This window comes from Myotis nattereri (assembly GCF_964212035.1).
Source record: "Myotis nattereri genome assembly, chromosome: 2".
Classification (NCBI taxonomy): domain Eukaryota; kingdom Metazoa; phylum Chordata; class Mammalia; order Chiroptera; family Vespertilionidae; genus Myotis; species Myotis nattereri.
The window spans coordinates 84,167,269-84,189,811 of record NC_138076.1 but is presented as its reverse complement, the minus strand read 5'-3'; the positions used below and the strand labels follow the sequence as shown (position 1 = coordinate 84,189,811).

At 40.4% G+C, this 22,543-nt stretch overlaps 1 protein-coding gene across 3 annotated transcripts in view; it reads right to left on the bottom strand.

Annotated features, from left to right (window-relative positions):
• Positions 1–22,543, bottom strand: part of DNAJC15 (DnaJ heat shock protein family (Hsp40) member C15) — a 102,506-nt gene that overhangs the window by 44,803 nt on the left and 35,160 nt on the right. For all 3 annotated transcript variants that reach the window (XM_081082754.1, XM_081082752.1, XM_081082753.1), the window contains exon 3: positions 13,257–13,330. In XM_081082754.1, coding sequence (XP_080938880.1) covers positions 13,257–13,330 — 74 coding nt within the window. The remainder of the gene's footprint in view (positions 1–13,256; positions 13,331–22,543) is intronic.

Sequence of the window (22,543 nt, the reverse complement as noted above, 5' to 3'; positions counted from 1 at the left end):
GAGCATCTGCCCCTGGTCAGTGCATATCTCAGTGACTGGTTGATTGGTCAACTGTCTGCCCCCTGGTGGCCAGTGCATGTCACAGCGAGCAGTTGAGCGGCCTTAGAATATCATTAGTATATTATGCTTTGATTGGTTGAACGACCTACCGGCCAACCAAACACTTAGCATATTAGGCTTTTATTATATAGGATAAGAATCTAATATAATAATAGAGGAATATGCAAATTAGCCAGGACTCTTAAAGTCACAACCCATCTATAAGTGGGGAGGGCGGGGCAGTGAGCTACAAGCAGGGAGAGCTACAAGAGGGCGGGGCAGCAGGCAGAGAGCTATAAGAGTGTGGGGCAGTGAGCTAAGAGCTGTGGAGAGCTACAGGAGGGCGGGCAGCGAGCTACAGAGCGTTGGTGGGTGGGATGGCCTGCTGAGGCAAGCATCAGCAAGTCACTCAAGCACAGATTCATGCACCGGGCTACTAATAAATAATAATACAAGAATAAACTGTGCTTCATGTACTCACAACTGTTAACCGACTTTTGCCCAGCTTTGTATATAAACAATAGAAATGAAAATCGTTTTCCTTCTAAAATTAGCATTAAATGTTGTAGTGCCATATATTATTGAAGGATGCGTATATGAAATGAATCAAGTTACAAAAAGTCATTAGCTAATTTACTCAGTCAGTCAATAGCTTGGAATACAAAAGCCCCTCAAGACAACGAGAGAACTATATCATTCCATTGTCTTATTTACCATAAACTGTAAACTTTTATTATGTAAAATAATCTATTTAATTTATAGAGCCACAGAAGGATGATTTTAATTAGTGTTATACCCATGAATTTTGCTTAACAACAAAATGTTAACAACAATAGAAGTTCAATTTGAAAAAACTGTATTCAAATAAAAAGGAAAATTCACATATAGGAAAATAAAAGCCTCAAAAGAAGATAAATGACTTGTTTTTTATCCCCCACCAGAGAAAAAAATAGGGATAATTAGACATTAGCTAAGTCAATAATATACATTAATACTTTAAAAAACAAGCAAAAGGGTAATGGTTCAAAACAGCAGACTGAATACTTTAGGTATTTTGCTTTCCAAAGTGACCTTGAAATGAGGACAGAGATATTTTAAACAACAAAAATCCATAATAGGCCTAGAAAACAAGAAATGGAACAAGTAGAAAAACAGAAAGTTTAAAGAAATCCTGGAATATTAAAAACAGGTAAGATTGCACATACTCAGAAGTCATAGCAGCCCCAATCCCCAGAGGAAAAAGAGAAACACTTCTGGGAAATCAAGGAAAAAAAGCCACTAAATTCTGAGTAAACAAATAGAAAAAATAATATCAGAGTAATTAAACTAGAACAGCAGAGATAAACCATCCTTAACTCCATTAATACAAATCATAAAGAGCCTGCCACCTGCTGCTTTAGCTCTCAGGTTAAATAGAGAAACATGTCTGTGATGCATCTTATTATCCGAAGAGAAACAAAGAAGAGTATCAACAGACCCCATTTCCAAACTCAGAAGGCTGGAGAGGGGGGCAGTTACACCTAGTACTTTGCTCCTAGACTCTGGAGGTCCGAAGCCTGCCTCTGGGCTCTTTGCTTTGGAAGACAGGACTATTGATATGGCCCACCTATATATTCAGAGACCACTGATAATCCTTTTAGAATCCTTTTGAATGTAAATCCACATTCAATTAAATTTTAAAGCAAGCCTACCAAACTGCTGAGGAAGGACACTTATATTAATCAACTTGATCCTTATAAACATAAATCAATAACCAAGGATCATCAGATATTTGAACAAATCCAATATCAAGGGAGAAAAATAGAACCAAGATGAACAACTAGGCCATGGGTCCGGACCAGGCCATGTCTTGGTACTGGTGGATGTCTGTAATCTACACATTGGGCACCTGGACCATTTTGGGCCCCTTGATTTTCTTCAGCCAGAAAAAGAGCAAACTATTAGGTGATGAAGTAAAACAAAAGATGTCTCAACAAATGAAATCTCTGAGCCAACTAGTAAATTAGAGCAAAAGGATGAAATAACTGTGCCCCTAAAAGAGTTTTATGTAGGAAACAACTGTCACACATAAAGAGATTTTGTTCAAATTACTGACAAGATCCTCAACACTAAGAAATCGTGGAGTGGTGGCCCTGGACCAGAATAATGATTGACTGCTGAATTCTGAAAACAGAACTTTGGTTCAGTATATAAATTTGATAGATGCCTGGATTTCCAGTTTATGTTTGCGAGAAGTGTATGCATTTAATTTTGCTATAAAACATGATCACTAATAATATGCAATAAATATTTCCTTCAAGAAAAAGAAGATGAACAGTTAATAACTGGCTTTTAAGGAAGAAGATAAATAAGGAAGCAGAAGAAAAAAAATGCGATTTAGTGCTTTTAGAGATATTCAAAGAAATAACGCATTCATAAAAGAATAAGTTGCTATAAAAAAGAAACAAGAAAAATTCTTGGATAATAAATAATTATTGATGTAAAAAAATTTACTGGATGGACTGAATAGCAGAATGGCCACTGTCAAAGGCCAGCCTGGTGATCTAGAAAATAATCTCTGGAAATACTGTGGAATGTAGAATGAAAAAATACAGGAGCTAGAAAATGAGAGATAAGATGCTAAGAGATATAAAGGATAGACTAAAAGATCCAACAAACATCTTTCTGATAAGAGTTCCAGGAGCAGAAAAGAGAGACAACAGAAAAATATAACAAACAAAAAAATATATAAGAGAATCTTACAAAACAATAGATAATTCCACATAGTTAAGACTCACTAATAATTCCTTAAAGTTTTAGAACATCAGTAATAAAGAAAAAATCCCCTGAATTTGCAGAGCTAAATAAACAAAAATCACCAAAACCTAAAAAACAAAAGCACAAACAACAAAAGAAAATTAAAAGAGTACCAAGGAATAAAGACACCAGGAAATCTGCTGAGAGTCTGAGTGCCAAAAATATCTGGCTGCAAGTACACAGGAAAGAATGCAGAAGGGCACTGAGATTCAATCGGAGGGAAGATGACTATATTTCTCTAATACTGGCTCCGCCAGACTCCAAGGAGCCAGCATCTAAAAGGTAATTAACAGTGAAGGCGAAAGAAACAAATAGTTTAACAGACAGCTGATTCTCACAGCCACTTGGCCTGGAGGTCAAACCCTCCCTGGTATTAGCTACAACAATCAAGGCTTAACTACAAGACTGCGCACAAAGACCACTAGGGGGTGCACCTAGAAAGCATAACAAAATGCGGAGACAAAGAAACAGGACAAAATTGTCAATGGAAGATATAGAGTTCAGAACCACACTTTTAAGGTCTCTCAAGAACTGTTTAGAAGCTGCCGATAAACTTAATGAGATCTACAAGAAAACTAATGAGACCCTCGATGTTATGATGGGGAACCAACTAGAAATTAAGCATACACGGACTGAAATAACGAATATTATACAGACTCCCGACAGCAGAACAGAGGAGCGCAAGAATCAAGTCAATGATTTGAAATGTGAGGAAGCAAAAAACACCCAACCGGAAAAGCAAAATGAAAAAAGAATCCAAAAATGCGAGGATAGTGTAAGGAGCCTCTGGGACAGCTTCAAGCGTACCAACATCAGAATTATAGGGGTGCCAGAAGATGAGAGAGAGCAAGATATTGAAAACCTATTTGAAGAAATAATGACAGAAAACTTCCCCCACCTGGTGAAAGAAATGGACTTACAGGTCCAAGAAGCGCAGAGAACCCCAAACAAGAGGAATCCAAAGAGGACCACACCAAGACACATCATCATTAAAATGCCAAGAGCAAAAGACAAAGAGAGAATCTTAAAAGCAGCAAGAGAAAGAAACTCAGTTACCTACAAGGGAATACCCATACGACTGTCAGCTGATTTCTCAACAGAAACTTTGCAGGCCAGAAGGGAGTGGCAAGAAATATTCAAAGGGATGAATACCAAGAACCTACAACCAAGATTACTTTATCCAGCAAAGCTATCATTCAGAATTGAAGGTCAGATAAAGAGCTTCACAGATAAGGAAAAGCTAAAGGAGTTCATCACCACCAAACCAGTATTATATGAAATGCTGAAAGGTATCCTTCAAGAAGAGGAAGAGGAAGAAAAAGGTAAAGATACAAATTATGAACAACAAATATGCATCTATCAACAAGTGAATCTAAGAATCAAGTGAATAAATAATCCGATGAACAGAATGAACTGTTGATTATAATAGAATCAGGGACATAGAAAGGGAATGGACTGACTATTCTTGGGGGGGGGGGAAGGGGTGTGGGAGATGCGGGAAGAGACTGGACATAAATCATGCACCTATGGATGAGGACAGTGGGTGGGGAGTGAGGGCGGAGGGTGGGCCGGGAACTGGGAGGAGGGGAGTTATGGGGGGAAAAAAGAGGAACAAATGTAATAATCTGAACAATAAAGATTTAATTAAAAAAATAAAAAAAATAAAAATAAAAATTATTTAATGTTGAAAAAAAAATAAAGAGCGAGAAGGGCAAAAAAAAAAAAAAAGAAACAAATAGTTTAACAAAGAACTTAAAACATTTATCATCCATGAATCTCATAGGAAAAATTACTCTAGGCAGTATTCCAGCAAAAATGAAAAAAAGAACAAAAAAAGTATGAGAAAAAGAAACAAGAGATTTAAGAACAAGTTGATATTAAAGTGTAAAGGAAGCAAATAAGGTTTTAAGAAAAATTTTATAAAGATATTCTAAGATGTTTCACTGTAAACTTCAAGTACTTTGGGAAAACAAGGCACCATTTATCAAAAGCCATGTTTCTTAACTTGAAACCCACAGGAAAGAGAAAGGGATCATGCACCATTTCTTTCTCCTTAAGAAATGCAGATGCCAAGTTCAGTATACCCAGGATAACCTCTTGAACTAATCTATCTTATCTGTGAGCCTCCACAGACAAGTGAAAATTTTGTCATTTTCTTGCTCTCACATCCTTTACAATGTAAAAGAATGTAGTTCTACAAAAGCTGGGAGTCTTCTATTTATGATCCTATATAATAAAAGGCTAATATGCTAATCGACCAAGCATTTATGACACCCACCGACCACCAGGGGTCAGACGCTCAAAGCAGGAGCTTCCCCGTGGTGGTCAGTGCGTTCCTATAGGGTGAACGCCGCTTAGCCAGAAGCCAGGCTCATGGATGGCAAGTGTAGCGGCAGTGGCAGGAGCATCTCCCGCCTCTGCAGCAGCGCCAAGGATGTGTGACTGATGGCTTAGGCCTGCTCCCCAAGGGGACATTCCCTGAGGGCTCCTGGACTGTGAGATGGTGCAGGCAAGGCTGAGAGTGCCCTCCCACCCCCCGCTGGTTCACAAATTTTGAGCACCAGGCCTCTAATATAAATGTATCTACTCAAGAACAACTAAAACATAAGACAAATGATTTCTAAAATTTTGTCTATTTACTATATCTAAATATAGAAAAGACATAAATAACATTTACTTAAAGAACTATGTCATTCAATTGGAAGCTGAATAGCATGCTATTAAACAACGACTGGGTTACCAAAGACATCAAAGAAGAAATTAAAAACATCGTGGAAACGAATGACAATGAAAACACAATAATCCAAAATCTATGAGACACAGTGAAAGCCATCTTGAGAGGGACACTTATAGCTCTAGAGGCCTGCCTCAAAAAACAAGAAAAAACAGTAATATATCATCTCACTCTACAACTTAAAGAATTAGAAAGCAACAAGAAAAGCCCAAAGTGAGCAGAAGGAAGGAGATAATAAAGATCAGGGCAGAAATAAATGAAATAAAGACAAATAAAAAAATCCAAAAGATCAATGAAACCAAGAGCTGGTTCTTTGAAAGGTTAAACAAGATTGATGAAGCTCTAGCCAGGCTTACCAAGAGGCAAAGAGAAAGGACTCAAATAAACAAAATCAAAAATGAAAGAGGATAAATAACAACAGACCCCACAGAAATACAAAGGATTATTAAAAAGTACTATGAACATCTCTATTTCAAAATACTAGATAACCTAGAGGAAATGGACATATTCCTAGAAAAATACAACCTTTCCAAACTCAATCAGGAAGAATCTACAAATCTCAATAGGCTGATAACTATGGAAGAAATTGAAGCAGTCATCAAAAAGCTTCCAGCAAAAAAAAGCCTGGGACCAGACAGCATCACAAGGGAGTTTTATCAAACATTTAAAGAAGAACTAAAAACTATCCTCCTCAGACTATTCCAAAAAATTCAAGAGGAAGGAACACTTCCAAACTCATTCTATGAGTCCAACATTACCCTAATATCAAAACCAGATAAAGACAACATAATGAAAGAGAATTACAGGGCAATACCCCACATGAACATAGATGCCAAAATCCTCAACAAAACTGTAGCAAATTGGATCCAGGATTATATCAGAAAAATCATATACCATGACCAAGTAGGATTTATCCCAGGGATGCAAGGATGATACAATATCCATAAATCAATAAACGTGATACATCAAATAAACAAATTGAGAGATAAAAACCACAGTCATATCAATTGATGCAGAAAAAGCATTTGAAAAATCCAACACACTTTCTTGATAAAAACCCTCAGCAAAATGGGAATAGAGGGATCATACCTCAACATAATAAAAACCTTATATGACAAACCTACAGCCAACATCATACTCAATGGGCAAAAATTAAACCATTTCACCTAAGAAAAGGAACAAGACAGGGATACCCACTTTTACCACTGCTGTTGGACATAGTACTGAAAGTGCTAGCCACAGCAATTAGACAAGGAGAAGAAATAAAAGGAATCCAAATTGGAAAAGAAGGCATAAAACTGTCATTATTCGCAGATGACATACTATACATAGAAAACCCTAAAGACTCCATCCAAAAATTATTAGACTTTAATAAATTATTTCATCAATATAGCAGGATACAAAATTAATGCCAGGAAATCTATGGCATTTTTGTAAACCAACAGTGAACTTACAGAAAGAAAGATTTTTAAAAAATCCCATTTACCATCTCACCAAAAAAAGATACCTAGGATTAAACTTAACTAAGGAGGTAAAAGACCTCTACTCAGAAACTACAGGACCCTGAAAAAAGAGACAGAGGAAGACAAAAACAGATGGAAGAACTTACCATGTTCATGGATTGGTAGAACCAACATCATTAAAATGTCCATATTACCAAAAGTAATCTATAGATTTGATACAATCCCCATTAAAATACCAACAGCATATTTCACAGATCTAGAATGAACTCTCCAAAAATTAATCTGGAATAATAATAATAAAAAAAACCAAATAGCTGCTGCGATCCTGAGAAAGAACAAAGTAGGAGGGATCTCAGTACCAGATATCAAACTGTATAACAAAGCCACTGTTCTCAAAACAGCCTGGTACTGGCATAAGAACAGACATATAGACCAATGGAATAGAATAAAGAATCCAGAAATCAACCCAAACCACTATGCTCAATTAATATTTGACAAAGGAGGCAAGAACATACAATGGAGTCAAGACAGTCTCTTCAATAAATGGTGCTGGGAAAATTGGACCGATAACGTGCAAAAAAATGAAACTAGACCACCAACTTATACCATACACAAAAATAAACTCAAAATGGATATAGGACTTAAACATAACACAGGAAACTATAAAAATATTAGAGGAATCCACAGGCAGCAAAACCTCAGACATATGCCGAAGCAATATCTTCACCTTTACAACTCCTAGGGCAGTGGTCGGCAAACTGTGGCTCGCAAGCCACATGCGGCTCTTTGGCCCCTTGAGTGTGGCTCTTCCACAAAATACCATGTGCGGGCGCGCACATACAGTGCGATTGAAACTTCGTGGCCCATGCGCAGAAGTTGGTATTTTGTAGAAGAGCCACACTCAAGGGGCCAAAGAACCGCATGTGGCTTGCAAGCCACAGTTTGCCGACCACTGTCTAGGGCAATGGAAACTAAAGAGAAAATAAACAAAATGAGCTACAGCAAAATAAAAAGCTTCTGCACAGCAAAAGAAACCATCAACAAAACAACAAGAAAGCCCAATGCACAGCAGAATATATTTGCCAATGTTATCACCGATAAGGGTTTAATCTCCAACATTTACAGGGAACTCATACAATTTAACAAAAGGAAGGTAAACAACCCAATCAAAAAATGGGCAAAGGACGTAAATAGATGCTTTTGAAAGAGGACATACAGAAAGCCAAGAGACACATGAAAACATGCTCAAAGTCACTACTCATCTGAGAGATGCAAATCAAAACGGCAATGAGGTACCATCTCACACCTGTCAGAATGGCTATCATTAACAAATCCACAAACGACAAGTGCTGGCGAGGATGCTGAGAAAAAGGAACCCTCCATCACTGCTGGTGGGAATGCAGACTGGTGCAGCCACTGTGGAGAACGGTATGGAGTTTCCTCAAAAAACTAAAAATGGAACTGCCATTTGACCCAGTGATCCCACTTCTAGGAATATATCCCAAGAAATTAGAAACACCAATGAGAAAGGATATGTGCACCCCTATGTTCATAGCAGCACAATTCACCATAGCTAAGATTTGGAAACAACCTAAGTGCCCATCAGCAGATGAGTGGATTAGAAAACTGTGGTACATCTACACAATGGAATACTATGCTGCTGTAAAAAAGAAGGAATTCCTACCATTTGCAACAGCATGGATGCAACTGGAGAGGATTATGCTAAGCAAAATAAGCCAGAGAAAAATAAATATCACATGATCTCACTCATTTGTGGAATATAATGAACAACATAAACTGATGAACAAAAACAGATCCAGAGACAGAGAAGCATTGATCATACCATCAAACCTCAGAGGGAAGGTAAGGCAGGGTGGGGGGAAGGGGGAGAGATCAAACAAAGGACTTGTATGCATGCATATAAGCTTAACCAATGGATACAGACACCAGGGGGGTGAGGGCATGAGCGGGGTGGGGGAGGGCAAACAGGGGATAAGGACACATATATCATCCTATCTAATAAAGGGTAATATGCAAATTCACTGTCACTCCATCACAAAGATGGTGGCACCCAGTCGTTTCAGCCCCGCAGGAGTCCCCCAGTCCCTCCCCAGGGGGACGGGGCGGAAGAGGCCGGTGGCCGTTGAGAGCAGGCAATGTGAGCGGCCTGGTGGAATGCTTGCTTCATCCCCACAGCGATGAAGCAAGCATTCCGCACCCAGCCATGGGTGGGCCTCTGGCCAGCCAGGGCTTGAAATGCTTGCATACGAAAAGAAGGAACTGGCGAGCTGAGCAGAGTCGAGTGGCCCCCGATTCCCGGGCAAGGTCACATCCGGGTGGCCAGAGGGTGGAGGGGGTGGAGGATAGTGTGACAGGAGGGGCTGGTGGCAGAGGTACAGGGGTGAAAGCCAGATGAGAAAGAGGAAGGAAGCCCTTTATTGGAGTTCCTGAGAACAGTCGTTTGCATTTCCCAGCCACAGATGGGCCTCTGGGCCGCGGAGAGCTTCTGGGCAGTGGGCACGGAGAGGTCAGGCCCCGCAGAGAGCTACTAGTACCTTAATAATAAAGAAAATAAAAAGAAAGAAAGAAAGGAAGGAAAGAAGGAAGGAAGGAAGGAAGGAAGGAAGGAAGGAAGGAAGGAAGGAAGGAAGGAAGAAAGAGAGAGAGAGAGAAAAGAAACAAAGAAAGGGAACACCAGGCAAGAGTGATCTTAAATGTGAATGAAAGGCGATAAAACATTCAATTTTGGTGTAAATAAATGTGAAATGTTTAAAAAAAAGACTATGTTATTTATTCACCTTTTTTTTTTCAGTTAAAATAATAGGGATCCCTAGCTCATTTGGCTCAGTGGATAGAGTGTCAGCCCGCAGACTGAAGGGTCTGGGTTTGATTCTGGTCAAGGGCACAGGCCAGGGTTGTGGACTCAATCCCCAGTAGGGGTAGTACAGGGAGAAGCTAATCAATGATTCCCTATCATTGATATTTCCACCTCTCTCCCTCTCCCTTCCTCTCTGAAATCAATAAAAAAAATTTGTAAAAAACAGAAAAAAAAAACAACTTAAGAACTATGTATTTTTTTCATTCCTATTATTCTATTTCAAGTCACTATAATTTATTACCGGGAAATATCACAAGGCCTTCTAATTGGTTTCAATGTACTCTGGTTAATTCTAGTCAGCAGTCACCCAACCTTTCAGACCTCACAGACTACCTGTTGGCAACCGCTACATCTAGTCTATATTCTATGCAACAGACAAATAATTTAAATAAAAAATCATATTGCCCCTATGCTCAAAACCTTCCATAAGGTTCCATTATACTTAAAGGAAAATTTGCAGTTTTCATCAGTTATTAGGCCCTAAGTAATCTGGGCCCAAACTATTCTCTTTCCATAATCCACTGGAGTTACTCTTGCTGCTAAACATATGTCTACCTCAGGACCTTTGCAGTATTCCCATTGCCTACAAAACTCTTTCTTTTCTTTTCTTTAATATATTTTATTGATTTTTTTTACAGAGAGGAAGGGAGAGAGACAGAGAGTCAGAAACATCGATGAGAGAGAAACATCGATCAGCCGCCTCCTGCACATCTCCCACCGGGGATGTACCTGCAGCCCAGGTACATGCCCTTGACCGGAATCGAACCTGGGACCCTTCAGTCCGCAGGCCGACGCTCTATCCACCGAGCCAAACCGGTTTCGGCCAAAACTCTTTCTTGAGATGTTCACAGGTTCTGCTCCCTCATCTTCTCAGAGGCCTTCCCTCACCTATAAATATAGATTCCTCTCTGTTGTTATTTTTTAACCTCTTACCCTCAGTCAACACTTCTACATATCATATATCTTATGTATTCATCTCTTAACTGTCTCCACAAAAGATGTAAGCTCCTAGATCAGTGGTTCTCAACCTTCTGGCCCTTTAAATACAGTTCCTCATGTTGTGACCCAACCATAAAAATTATTTTCGTTGCTACTTCATAACTGTAATGTTGCTACTGTTATGAATCGTAATGTAAATATCTGATATGCAGGATGGTCTTAGGCGACCCCTGTGAAAGGGTCGTTTGACCGCCAAAGGTGTCGCGACCCACAGATTGAGAACCGCTGTCCTCGATGGCATTGTCTTTGTCTGGTTCATTACTCTATCCCATTCTACACAATAATGCCTGGTTTATACTAGGTGCTTAATGAATATTTATTGAATAAATGCTAACTACCTATTAATAGTTTATTGGAATAAAATATAAATAGAAAAATAGAAAATAAATACATACTCCTTCTAATCAGAGACATGCATTTATAGATCTGTAAAATCTCTTATAGTTCTTTTCAACCTGAGTTTTATTATTTGTCAGTATGTTATACTTTGAAAGTAAGGTTGTTGTTTATGACTAAGCCATACAAACTTGTAATGCTTTTGCTAAAACAAGACGTTCTTTCTCAAACTGCCACAAGCCAAACTGATCTATCCCAGATGGCGTCTATTTCCCAGAAGTCAATGGTAATACTGTAACTAGAAGCCCGGTGCACAAAAATGTGTGCACTCGGGGGGGTCCCTCAGCCCGACTTATGCCCTCTTGCAGTCTGGGACCCCTTGGAGGATGTCCACCTGCTGGCTTAGGCCTGCTCCCTGGGGGATTGGGCCTAAGCTGGCAGTCAGACATCTTTCTGGCAGCCTAGCAGCTCTTGGGGGATGTCCACTTGCCAGAGGGGAGCAGGCCTAAGCTGCAGTTGGGCATCCTTAGTGCTTCTGAGGAGGCGGGAAAGGCTCCCACCACCACCGCTGTACTGGCAGCCGTCAGCCTGGCTTGTGGCTGAGCAGAGCTCCCTCTGAGGGAGAGCACTGACCACCAGGGGGCAGCTCCTGCATTGAGCATCTGCCTCCTGGTGGTGAGTGTGTGTCATGGTGACCAGTCATTCCCAGTCATTCTGCTGTTAGGGTCAATTTGCATATTACCCTTTTATTATATAGAATTGAGGCCTGGTGCACGGGTAGGGGCCAACTGGTTTGCCCTGAAGGGTGTCTGGATCAGGGTGGGGGTCCCGCTGGGATGCCTGGCCAATCTGGGTGACGGGCTGATGGTTGTTTTCAGACTGACCAAGGCCCCTGGCGACTGAAGCTCCCAGCTTTTCCTTTTTTTTTTTAATTCGCTCCAGCTTCGTGGCCATGGTGTCTGGAAGCAGGTATCTGGGGTTTATTTACCTTCTATAATTGAAATTTTGTTGCCTTGAGAGGAGACAGCAGCCGCCTGGAAGCTTGGCTTCTTCCATCGCAGGGGCAAGCAAGCCTCCTGCTCGCTCCAGCTCCGTGGCCATGGCCTGCTGAAAGCAGGTATCTGGGGTTTATTTACCTTCTATAATTGAAACTTTGTTGCTTTGAGTGTAGCTCAGAGCAGACCATGGCAGGCTGGCTTCCTCCATCACTGGAGCAACCAAGCCTTCTGCTCGCTCCAGCTCTGTGACTGCTGGCCACCAACTTGGTTGGGTTAATTTGCATATAGTCGCTCTGATTGGCTGGTGGGCGTGGCTTAAGGCATAGCAAAAGTAAGGTCAATTTTCATGTTTGTCTATTATTAGGTAAGATGTTTCAGTGAATTCTCTTTGTATTGCCTCCAGTGGTCCCAAACCAGTTTACCACCCTATAAAGTTACCAATCATTTATTTATCACTTACCTTTAGCTCAGCAGTGCAGCTACGATGCTAGTAGATTAGTGTAAAAGCCCTACTGATTTCAAGTTTGGAAAATTATAATTTTATGTTCGAGATGACCAGTTGTGGCGGTACAAGGGGATTAGTTTCAAATTTCAGGATGAAATAAACACTTGTGTGGGCCACACCAGATCAGAGACCACATATATTTTGTACACCAGCCATACCCAGCTCATGGCACAGGAACTGGTTTACAGTATACAATCACTAAGTGAACAAATGAATATTAATTAAACAAGGAAAATAAATTACCTCAAAATTGATGTAATAATAATAAAAGAATGCAATAGTAAGAAATAATTAGATGTCAAAACCATAAAAAAGTTTGGATATAAAACTGTGACCAAGAAGCTTAAAATAATCTAAATCAATAAATGAGACAAACTCTCTGAGGATATAATAAAAGAAGTAAACCTTCCACAAAGTTGGAAAATTCAAGACTTTTTTTGGAATTACTGTCAAAGATGATACTTAAAAATCAAAATGAGCTTTCTAATGAAAGCTGTCTTTAACTTACAGGAGTTGAAATCTTCTTTGCAGTTTCTGTGATTACTTGTTCCAGAGGTTTCCAGATCTGAAATACATAGCGACCTAAATAGCAAAAGGAATAGAAACAAATACATTTTCTATAATCAAAGTCAGTACCCACAAAGTGCTTCCCACAGTATTTATTGATAATTTATTTTATATAGCTCATTTCAATAACTATTTCAATATTTTATTTTAAATTCCAAATTTATTGAATATCATTATCATGACTATTAAATTTGTCAAGTTCTAGTTCATTATAGAATAAAAAATATCAATGTGGACCTCCCCAAACCAGTTTTAAGTGCAACAGAGAAAATAAACCCTTCTTACTGGATAGAGAAGCCGTATAGCATCAGAGGCCAACCCAAAAACACTGCCACCCAGAGGCTGAACCACAAACTGACTCTTAGCTAAACACAAATTAAGGCAGTCTGGGACACAAATACGGCCTGCTTTAAAATCAGGACTGTGGTTTGCAACATGGAGGAACAGTGTATCGAGGGAAATTCAACACTCTCCTGAATACCTGGCAAGACTAAGGCAAGCCAGACTGAGGAGTAGAAGAACCGAAGGACCTTCATTACTGCAAATTTTTTTCTTTTTTCACCTTTTAACTAAGAAACCAATTTTTTTTTCTTCTTCTTTTTCAAACACCTGATTTTACCCTTTTAATTACTACATTTTTATTTTTAACCAGTATTATTACTGCTACCATTTGACCATTTTTTAAAGTGCCATTTTATTTTCTCTTCATTTTATTTTGGGATTAGTATTCTCCATTCTATTTTCATTGTTCCTTTAGCATCAATTTTCCCTACCTCAAATTTACCTCTATGCTAAAACCCTCTCCCTCACTTTTCCCCTTTTGTTGTCCTGTTTCTCTTCCCCTATTCCTGCTTTAGATTTTCTCTATTCCTTCTGTTTACCTCCTGTCAAAATTTCACCCTACTTATATATCCTATTTCCAATCCACTGCTCTATATCCTTATACACATATCCCTTATCTTTCTTCACTATACAAAATTTTTTTTCTCTTCTTTTATCTTTCTATTGTTTTGTTGCTGTTTGCTTGATTGTTGACTATATTGTTTGTGTGTGTGTCTGTGTGTGTGTGTGTGTGTGTGTGTGTGTGTTTTAGGACTGTTTGTGAGGTTGTTTTGCTTTTTCTTTTTATTTTTTTCTGATGGTTTTTCCACTCTCTCCACCCCCCACGCCCCCCCACCCCCGGTTATTTTTGTGCTTCTGTTTTTCCTTGCCTCTCTTGATATTACTGGTTGTTTCTAGTTTGCATTCATCTCCAGGGAGCTGTTGCTGGAATTTGTTGGGATTAGTGGCAGTTATATCACAGTTTTCTCCTCATATAAATAGTGTCTTCCCCTCTTCTACTTCATTCTCTCTTTTCGCTCTTTTTTTTTCTCCCCCCCCTCCTTTTTCCAACTTCATTTTTGCACTCCTTTTTTTCCCTACTTTTCCTTTCTTTTATTTTTTCTCTTTTATCTTTTTCTCTTCTTTCTTCCTTATCCCCTAATTCTCTTAATTCAGGTGGTCACCTTTATTTGGGGTTATTAATATCATGAATATATTTGTGTTCAGTGTCTGGTACGTGGTGCCTTGTTGTGTTGTATTTTGTGCCTTTAAATCAACGCAGCAGGTCCAAGCAACAGCAGCCTCCTGAGCACCACACCCTCTGTCTGAGGAACAGCAGCTGTATGTGAAGCCTCCCCTCACCAGCCAGAAGGGCCACCACAGCTGTGAACAGCACCCACCAGAGGAGCTGCTGCCAACTGGGGAGCAGCTGCTACGGCAACCACCCTGGGAGCAACTACAGCCCAAGGAGCCACTGCCACCCAGACAGCAGCCACTGAATGACTCAACGTCTAGATATGTCAGTGAGATCAAACATGGGTAGACAAAGAAACCCCCAAAGGAAAGAAAAGGAGGACTCGCCAGAAAAGCAGCTAAGTGATACAGTGGCATGCAACATGACAGAAAAAGAATTCAGAATAAAGGCCCTAGAATACATAAACCGGATGGAGGAAAAATCAACAACTTATGCAAGAAGCAAGAAGAAACAGATGAAAAAATCAATTACCTATGCAAGAAGCAAGAAGAAACAGATGAAAAAATCAATAACTTATGCAAGAAGCAAGCAGAAACAGATGAAAAAAATCAATAAATTACGTAAGAACCAAGAAGAAATGAAGAACGATATAGCTGCAATAAAAAACACCACTGAAAGTATCAACAGTAGACTAGGAGAAGCAGAGGACCGAAGCAGTGAATTAGAAGACAAGGAAGCAAAACACACCCAAACTGTACTGCAACTGGAGAAAAAAAATTAAAAGATAGGAGGAGAGTCTAAGGGAGCTTTGGGACAATATGAAACTAAACAACATACGAATAATAGGGTTGCCAGAACAACAGAAAGATGAACAAGGATTAGAAAACCTATTAGAAGAAATAATATCAGAAAACTTCCCTGATATGGGGAAGAAAAAAGTCACACAAGCCCAGAGAGTCCCAAACAAGGTGAACCCGAAAAGACCCACACCAAGACACATCATAATTACCATGGCAAATGTTCAGGACAAAGAGAGAGTCTTACACGCTGCAAGAGAGAGACGGAAAGTTACATACAAGGGATCTCCCATTAGATTATCAAATGATTTCTCAACAGAAACACATCAGGCCAGAAAAGAATGGACAGAAATTTACAAAGTGATGCAAAGCAAAGGACTGAATCCAAGAATACTCTATCCAGCAAGGCTATCATTCAAAATGGAAGGGGAAATAAGAAGCTTCACAGACAAAAAAAGGCTAAGGGAGTTATCACCACCAAGCCAGCAATGCAAGAAGTGCTAAAAGGAATGGTGTATAAAGAAGAAATAAGAAGCTCAGAAAGAAAACAGTGACACAAAAAAACAAATGGCTACAAACAAGTACCTTTCAATAATAACTTTAAATGACAACGGACTAAATGCTCCACCAAAAGACATCGAGTGACTGAATGGATAAAAAACATGACCCATACATTTGCCGTCTACAAGAGACCCACCTCATTAGAAGGGACTCACACAGACTGAAAGTGAAGGGATGGAAAAATATCTTTCAGGCAAATGGAAAGGAAAAGAAAGATGGGGTAGCAATACTTATATCGGACAAAATAGACCTCAAAGTGAAGGCCATAATAAGAGATAAGGAAGGCCACTTCATAATACTAAAGGGATCAATACAACAAGAAGATATAACCCTGGTAAATATATATGCACCCAATGCAGGAGCCCCCAAGTACATAAAAAAACTCCTGGAAGATATCAAAGGAGAGATCGACAACAATACAATCATAGTAGGGGACTTTAATACACCACTGACATCACTGGATAAATCCTCTAGACAAAAAATCAGCAAAGAAACAGCAATCCTAAATGGCTCACTAGATCAGATGGACTTAATTGACATCTTCAGAACACTTCCCCACAAAGCCACGGAATATACATTCTACTCAAATGCTCATGGGACAGATTCAAAAATAGACCACATATTGGGCCACAAGCAAAGTCTCCCCAAATTCAAGAAGACTGAAATCATACGAAGCATCTTCTCAGACCACGATGGCATAATATTAGAAATAAACTACAATAAAAACAACCCAAAATACTCAACCACTTGGAAGCTGAATAGCATGTTATTAAATATTGATTGGGTTACCAATGAGATCAAAGAAGAAATTAAAAACATCCTGGAAACTAATGACAATGGAAATACAACAATCCAAAACCTATGGGACACAATGAAAGCAGTCCTGAGAGGGAAGTTTATAGCTCTACAGGCCTATCTCAAAAAACAAGAAAAAATGGTAGTAAATTATCTAACTCTACAACTCAAAGAATTAGAAAGAGAGCAACAAGAAAACCCCAGAGTGAGCAGAAGGAAGGAGATAATAAAGATTAGAGCAGAAATAAATGACATAGAGACCAAAAAAAACAATACAGAAAATCAAAATCAATGAAACCAAGAGCTGGTTCTTTGAAAGGATAAACAAGATTGACAAACCTCTAGCCAGGCTCACCAAGAAGCAAAAAGAGAGTGCTGGGAGCCAGTCCATCCTTGCTATTTCAAAGGACGTGGCATATATGGCATACTGTTCTTAAAATGTTTGCTCACCTTCTTGGCACTATGTGTTTTAACCAAGGTCTCCTCTCTGAGAAAGGTTGTTTCCCCAGGTAGGGATTTTTTCCCTGAAGTCAGGGAGGGGATAAAACTCTTTAACTAAGTGCCAGGCGGGTAGTTAATCACTTTAACTACAAACAATCATGCTTAAGCTACATAATCTTTACTCCCTGGAATGGAGATAAGAAACGCCCTAACCTTTGTAATAGAGATTGATAGGATTGAATCAACTGGTATAAATACAGATGTAACAAGACAGAAGAACTTCGCTGGAGAGAACATGGCAAAAGATCCTGGACAGAAACTGGCCTCAGAACCTAGAGACAGAACCTAGCGAGAGAATCTGGCTGAAGAACCTAGAGACAGAACCTGGCTACAAAACCTGGATAGAACATGGCAAGAGAACCTGACTAGAACCTGGTGACTGAACCTGGCTGAGAACCTGGCTGAGAACCTGGACAGAACCTGGCTGGAAAACCTGGCTGGAGAACCTGGCGAACCTTGCAAGAGAACATGGACGCAGAACCTCTCTGGAGATCCAGACCAGAACATGGCTGGAGATCCTGGCTGGAGATCCTGGCTAGGCTGCTGATCAACTGAACAGTGTCTCCGTGTCCTTCCTTCTTCGCCGACTCCGTCTACGCCTTTGGAAACCCCTGGACCTGCTGGGGTTGGACCCCAGCAAGAGAGGACTCAAATAAACAAAATCAGAAACGATAAAGGCGAAATAACAACAGATCCCACAGAAATACAAATGATTCTTAAAAAATACTATGGACAGCTCTACTCCAACAAACTAGACAACCTGGAATGGAAAAATTCCTAGGAAAATACAACATTCCAAAACTCAATCAGGAAGAATCTAAAAATCTCAATAGGCCAATAACTATGGAAGAAATTGAAGCAGTCATCAAAAAGCTTCCAGCAAACAAAAGCCCACGACCAGACGGTTTCACATGGGAGTTTTACAAAAAACATTCAAGGAAGAACTAAAACCTATCCTCCTCAGACTACTACAAAAAATTCAAGAGGAAGGAACACTTCCAAGCTCATTCTATGAAGCCAGCATCACCCTAATACCAAACAAAACCAGGTAAAGACAACACAATGAAAGAGAATTACAGGCCAATATCCCTCATGAACATAGATGCCAAAATCCTAAACAAAATCTTAGCAAATCGGATCCAGCAATACATCAGAAAGATCACACACCATGACCAAGTAGGATTTATCCCAGGGATGCAACGATGGTACAATATCCGCAAATCAATAAACGTGATACATCACGTAAACAAACTGAAAGAAAAAAACCACATGGTCGTATCAACTGATGCAGAAAAAGCATTGGACAAAATCCAACACCCATTTTTGATAAAAACTCTCAGCAAGGTGGGAGTAGAAGGATCATACCTCAGCATAATAAAAGCCATATATGACAGGCCCACAGCCAACATCACACTCAATGGACAAAAACTAACACCATTTCCCCTAAGAACAGGAGCAAGTCAGGGATGCCCACTCTCACCACACCTGTTCAACATAGTACTGGCAGTATTAGCCATTGCAATTAGACAAGAAGAAGAAATAAAAGGCATACAAATTGGAAAAGAGGAAGTAAAACTGTCCTTATTTGCAGACGACATGATATTATACATACAAAACCCTAGAGACTACATCAAAAAACTACTAGACTTAATACATGAATTTGGCAATGTAGCAGGATACAAAATTAACCCCCAAAAATCTGAGGCATTTCTATACACCAATAGTGAACTTTCAGAAAGAGAGATTATAAAAACAATCCCATTTACCATTGTACCAAAAAAGTTAAGCTATGTAGGAATAAACTTAACTAAAGAGGTAAAATACCTCTACTCAGAAAACAACAGGACGTTGAAAAAAGAGATAGAGGAAGACATAAATAGATGGAAGAACATACCGTGTTCATGGATTCGTAGAATCAACATCATTAAAATGTCCATACTGCCCAAAGCAATCTATAAATTCAACGCACTTCCCATTAAAATACCAACGGCATACTTCACAGATCTAGAACGAACTCTCCAAAAATTCATCTGGAATAAAAAAAGACCCCGAATAGCTGCAGCAATCCTGAGAAAGAACAAAGTAGGTGGGATCTCAATACCAGATATCAAGCTGTATTACAAAGCCACTGTTCTCAAAACTGCCTGGTACTGGCACAAGAACAGACATATAGATCAATGGAATAGAATAAAGAGCCCAGAAATCGGCCCGAACTGATATGCTCAATTAATATTTGGCAAAGGAGGCAAGAACATAAAATGGAGCCAAGATAGTCTCTTCAATAAATGGTGTTGGGAAAATTGGACAGATATATGCAAGAAAATGAAACTAGACCACCAACTTACACCATACACAAAAATAAACTCAAAATGGATAAAGGACTTAAATGTACGACAGGAAATCATACAAATACTAGAAGAATCCAAAGGCAACAAAATCTCAGACATATGCCGAAGCAATTTCTTCACCGATACAGCTCCTAGGGCACTTGAAACTAAAAAGAAAATGAGCAAATGGGACTACATCAAAATAAAAAGCTTCTGCCCAGCAAAAGTAACCATCAACAAAACAACAAGAAAACCCACCGCGTGGGAAAACATATTTGCCAATGTCATATCTGATAAGGGCCTAATCTCCAAAATTTATAGGGAACTCATACAAGTTAACAAAAGGAAGGTAAACAATCCAATCAAAAAAATGGGCAAAGGACCTAAATAGACACCTTTCAAAAGAGGAAGTTCAGAAAGCCAAGAGACATATGAAAACATGCTCAAAGTCACTAATCATCCGAGAGATGCAAATCAAAACAACAATGAGGTACCACCTCACACTTGTCAGACTGGCTATCATCAACAAATCAACAAACGACAAGTGCTGGAGAGGATGTGGAGAAAAAGGAACACTCGTGCACTGCTGGTAGGAATGCAGACTGGTGCAGCCACTATGGAAGACAGTATGGAGTTTCCTCAAAAAACTACAAATGGAACTCCCATTTGACCCTGTGATCCCACTTCTTGGAATATATCCCAAGAAACCAGAAACACCAATCAGAAAGGATATATGCACCCCTATGTTCATAGCAGCACAATTCACCATAGCTAAGATCTGGAAACATCCCAAGTGCCCATCAGTAGGTGAATGGATTAGAAAACTGTGGTACATCTACACAATGGAAGACTATGCTGCTGTAAAAAAGAAGGAACTCTTACCGTTTGCAACAGCATGGATGGAACTGGAGAGCATTATGCTAAGTGAAATAAGCCAGTCAATGAAGGAAAAATACCACATGATCTCACTCATTCATGGATAATAGAGAACATTATAAACTTTTGAACAATAATAGATACAGAGGCAGAGCTGCCTCAAACAGATTGTCAAACTGCAGTGGGAAGGCCGGGGAGGGTTGGGAGGCAGGAGGGAGGGGGGTAAGAGATCAACCGAAGGACTTGTATGCATGCAAATAAGCATAACCAATGGACATAAGACACTGGGGGGTAGGGGAGGCCAGGGGATTGTCAAGGGCGGGGAAAAAAAATGTCAATGTTATACATTTCTTATGCAATGTTATAGGTCACAAAAACTGTAGATGAAGTCCTTTAACAAGAAGATACTCATGAATCTGCAATGATTATTGGTACTGCTTTATATAGTGATAATCATTTTTTTTTTTTTTGGTGCCCTTAGCCAGAATCGAACCTGGGACTCTTCAGTCTGCAGGCTGACGCTCTATCCACTGAGCCAAACCAGCCAGGGTAGTGATAATCACTTCTGAATATATGGAAAGCAAATACTTTTTAGAATCTATACAATACAGGAGTGATTTTAATGGAGTTAGCTCTAAACTGAAAAAAGCAATATGTAAGAAATATTTGCCAAGGATATTTATTAACAATTTCTCATTGAAGATGACTACTCTTCTAAACATTTATTTTATTTTTGTGCTTTTCTTTCTTAGATATCCTAATAATAAAAATGATTGAATCCTGAGACAGAGGACAGCCGTGCTCCAGGATCCTCAGCCATCAGGACAGCCTCCCCGGGGGGTCCACAGTCACATCCCCTCTTGCCATCCGCCTATGCCAGCTCCTTGCACTCTTTCTAGAACACACTTTAGAGGGACTACAGCAGCTGGTGGGATCAGGCCAGAGTCTGGATTTTCTCAGGTATTTGATAGGTGCAGAGACTCAGCCTCACCCTGGGCCTCCTAGCGGCTGCTCCTGCTGCAGAAGCAGCCACTCATTCAGGTCAGCCGCAGGGCGCTTCCACTGTGTGAGCACACTGACCACCAGGGGGCAGCTCCTGAGTTGAGCGTCTGCCCCCTGGTGGTCAGTGCACATCACAGTGATTAGTCAACTAGTCATTATGGTCATTCCGCAGTTCGTTCACTGGGGGGGGGGGAATTTTAATATATATACTAGTGGCCTGGTGCACGAAATTCGTGCACGGGGAAGGGTGTGTTCCTCAGCCTGGACTGCATCCTCTCCAATTTGGGACCCCTCGAAAAATGTCCTGCCACCCTCTCCAATTTGGGACCCCTCGAAAAATGTCCTGCCAGTTTACAGGGATTGGGCCTAAACCGGCAGTCGGACATCCCTCTCGCAATCCAGGACTGCTGGCTCCTAACCACTCGCCTGCCTACCTGATTGCCTCTAACCGCTCTGCCTGCAGGCCTGCTCACCACCATCTGCTCCCCCCCAACGCTGCCGGCCTGCTCGCCCCCAAGTGCTCCCTCCCGCTGCTGGCCTGCTTGCCCCCAAATGACCCCCCGCCAGCCTGATCACCCCAAACTGCCCCCCCTGCTGGTCTGCTTGCCCCTACCTTCCCTCCCACTGGCCTGCTCATCCCCAATTGTTCCCCTGCTGGCCTGCTCACTCCACACTGCCCCCCCTGCTGTCCTGATCACCTCCAACTGACCCCCACTGATGGCCTGCTTGCCCCCAACTGGCCACCCTGCTGGTCTGCGTACCCCCGACGGCCCCGCCCCCCACCAGCCTGATCACCCACAACTGCCCTCCCCTCTTGGCCTCGAACCGCCTCTACCTCGGCCCAGCCACCATG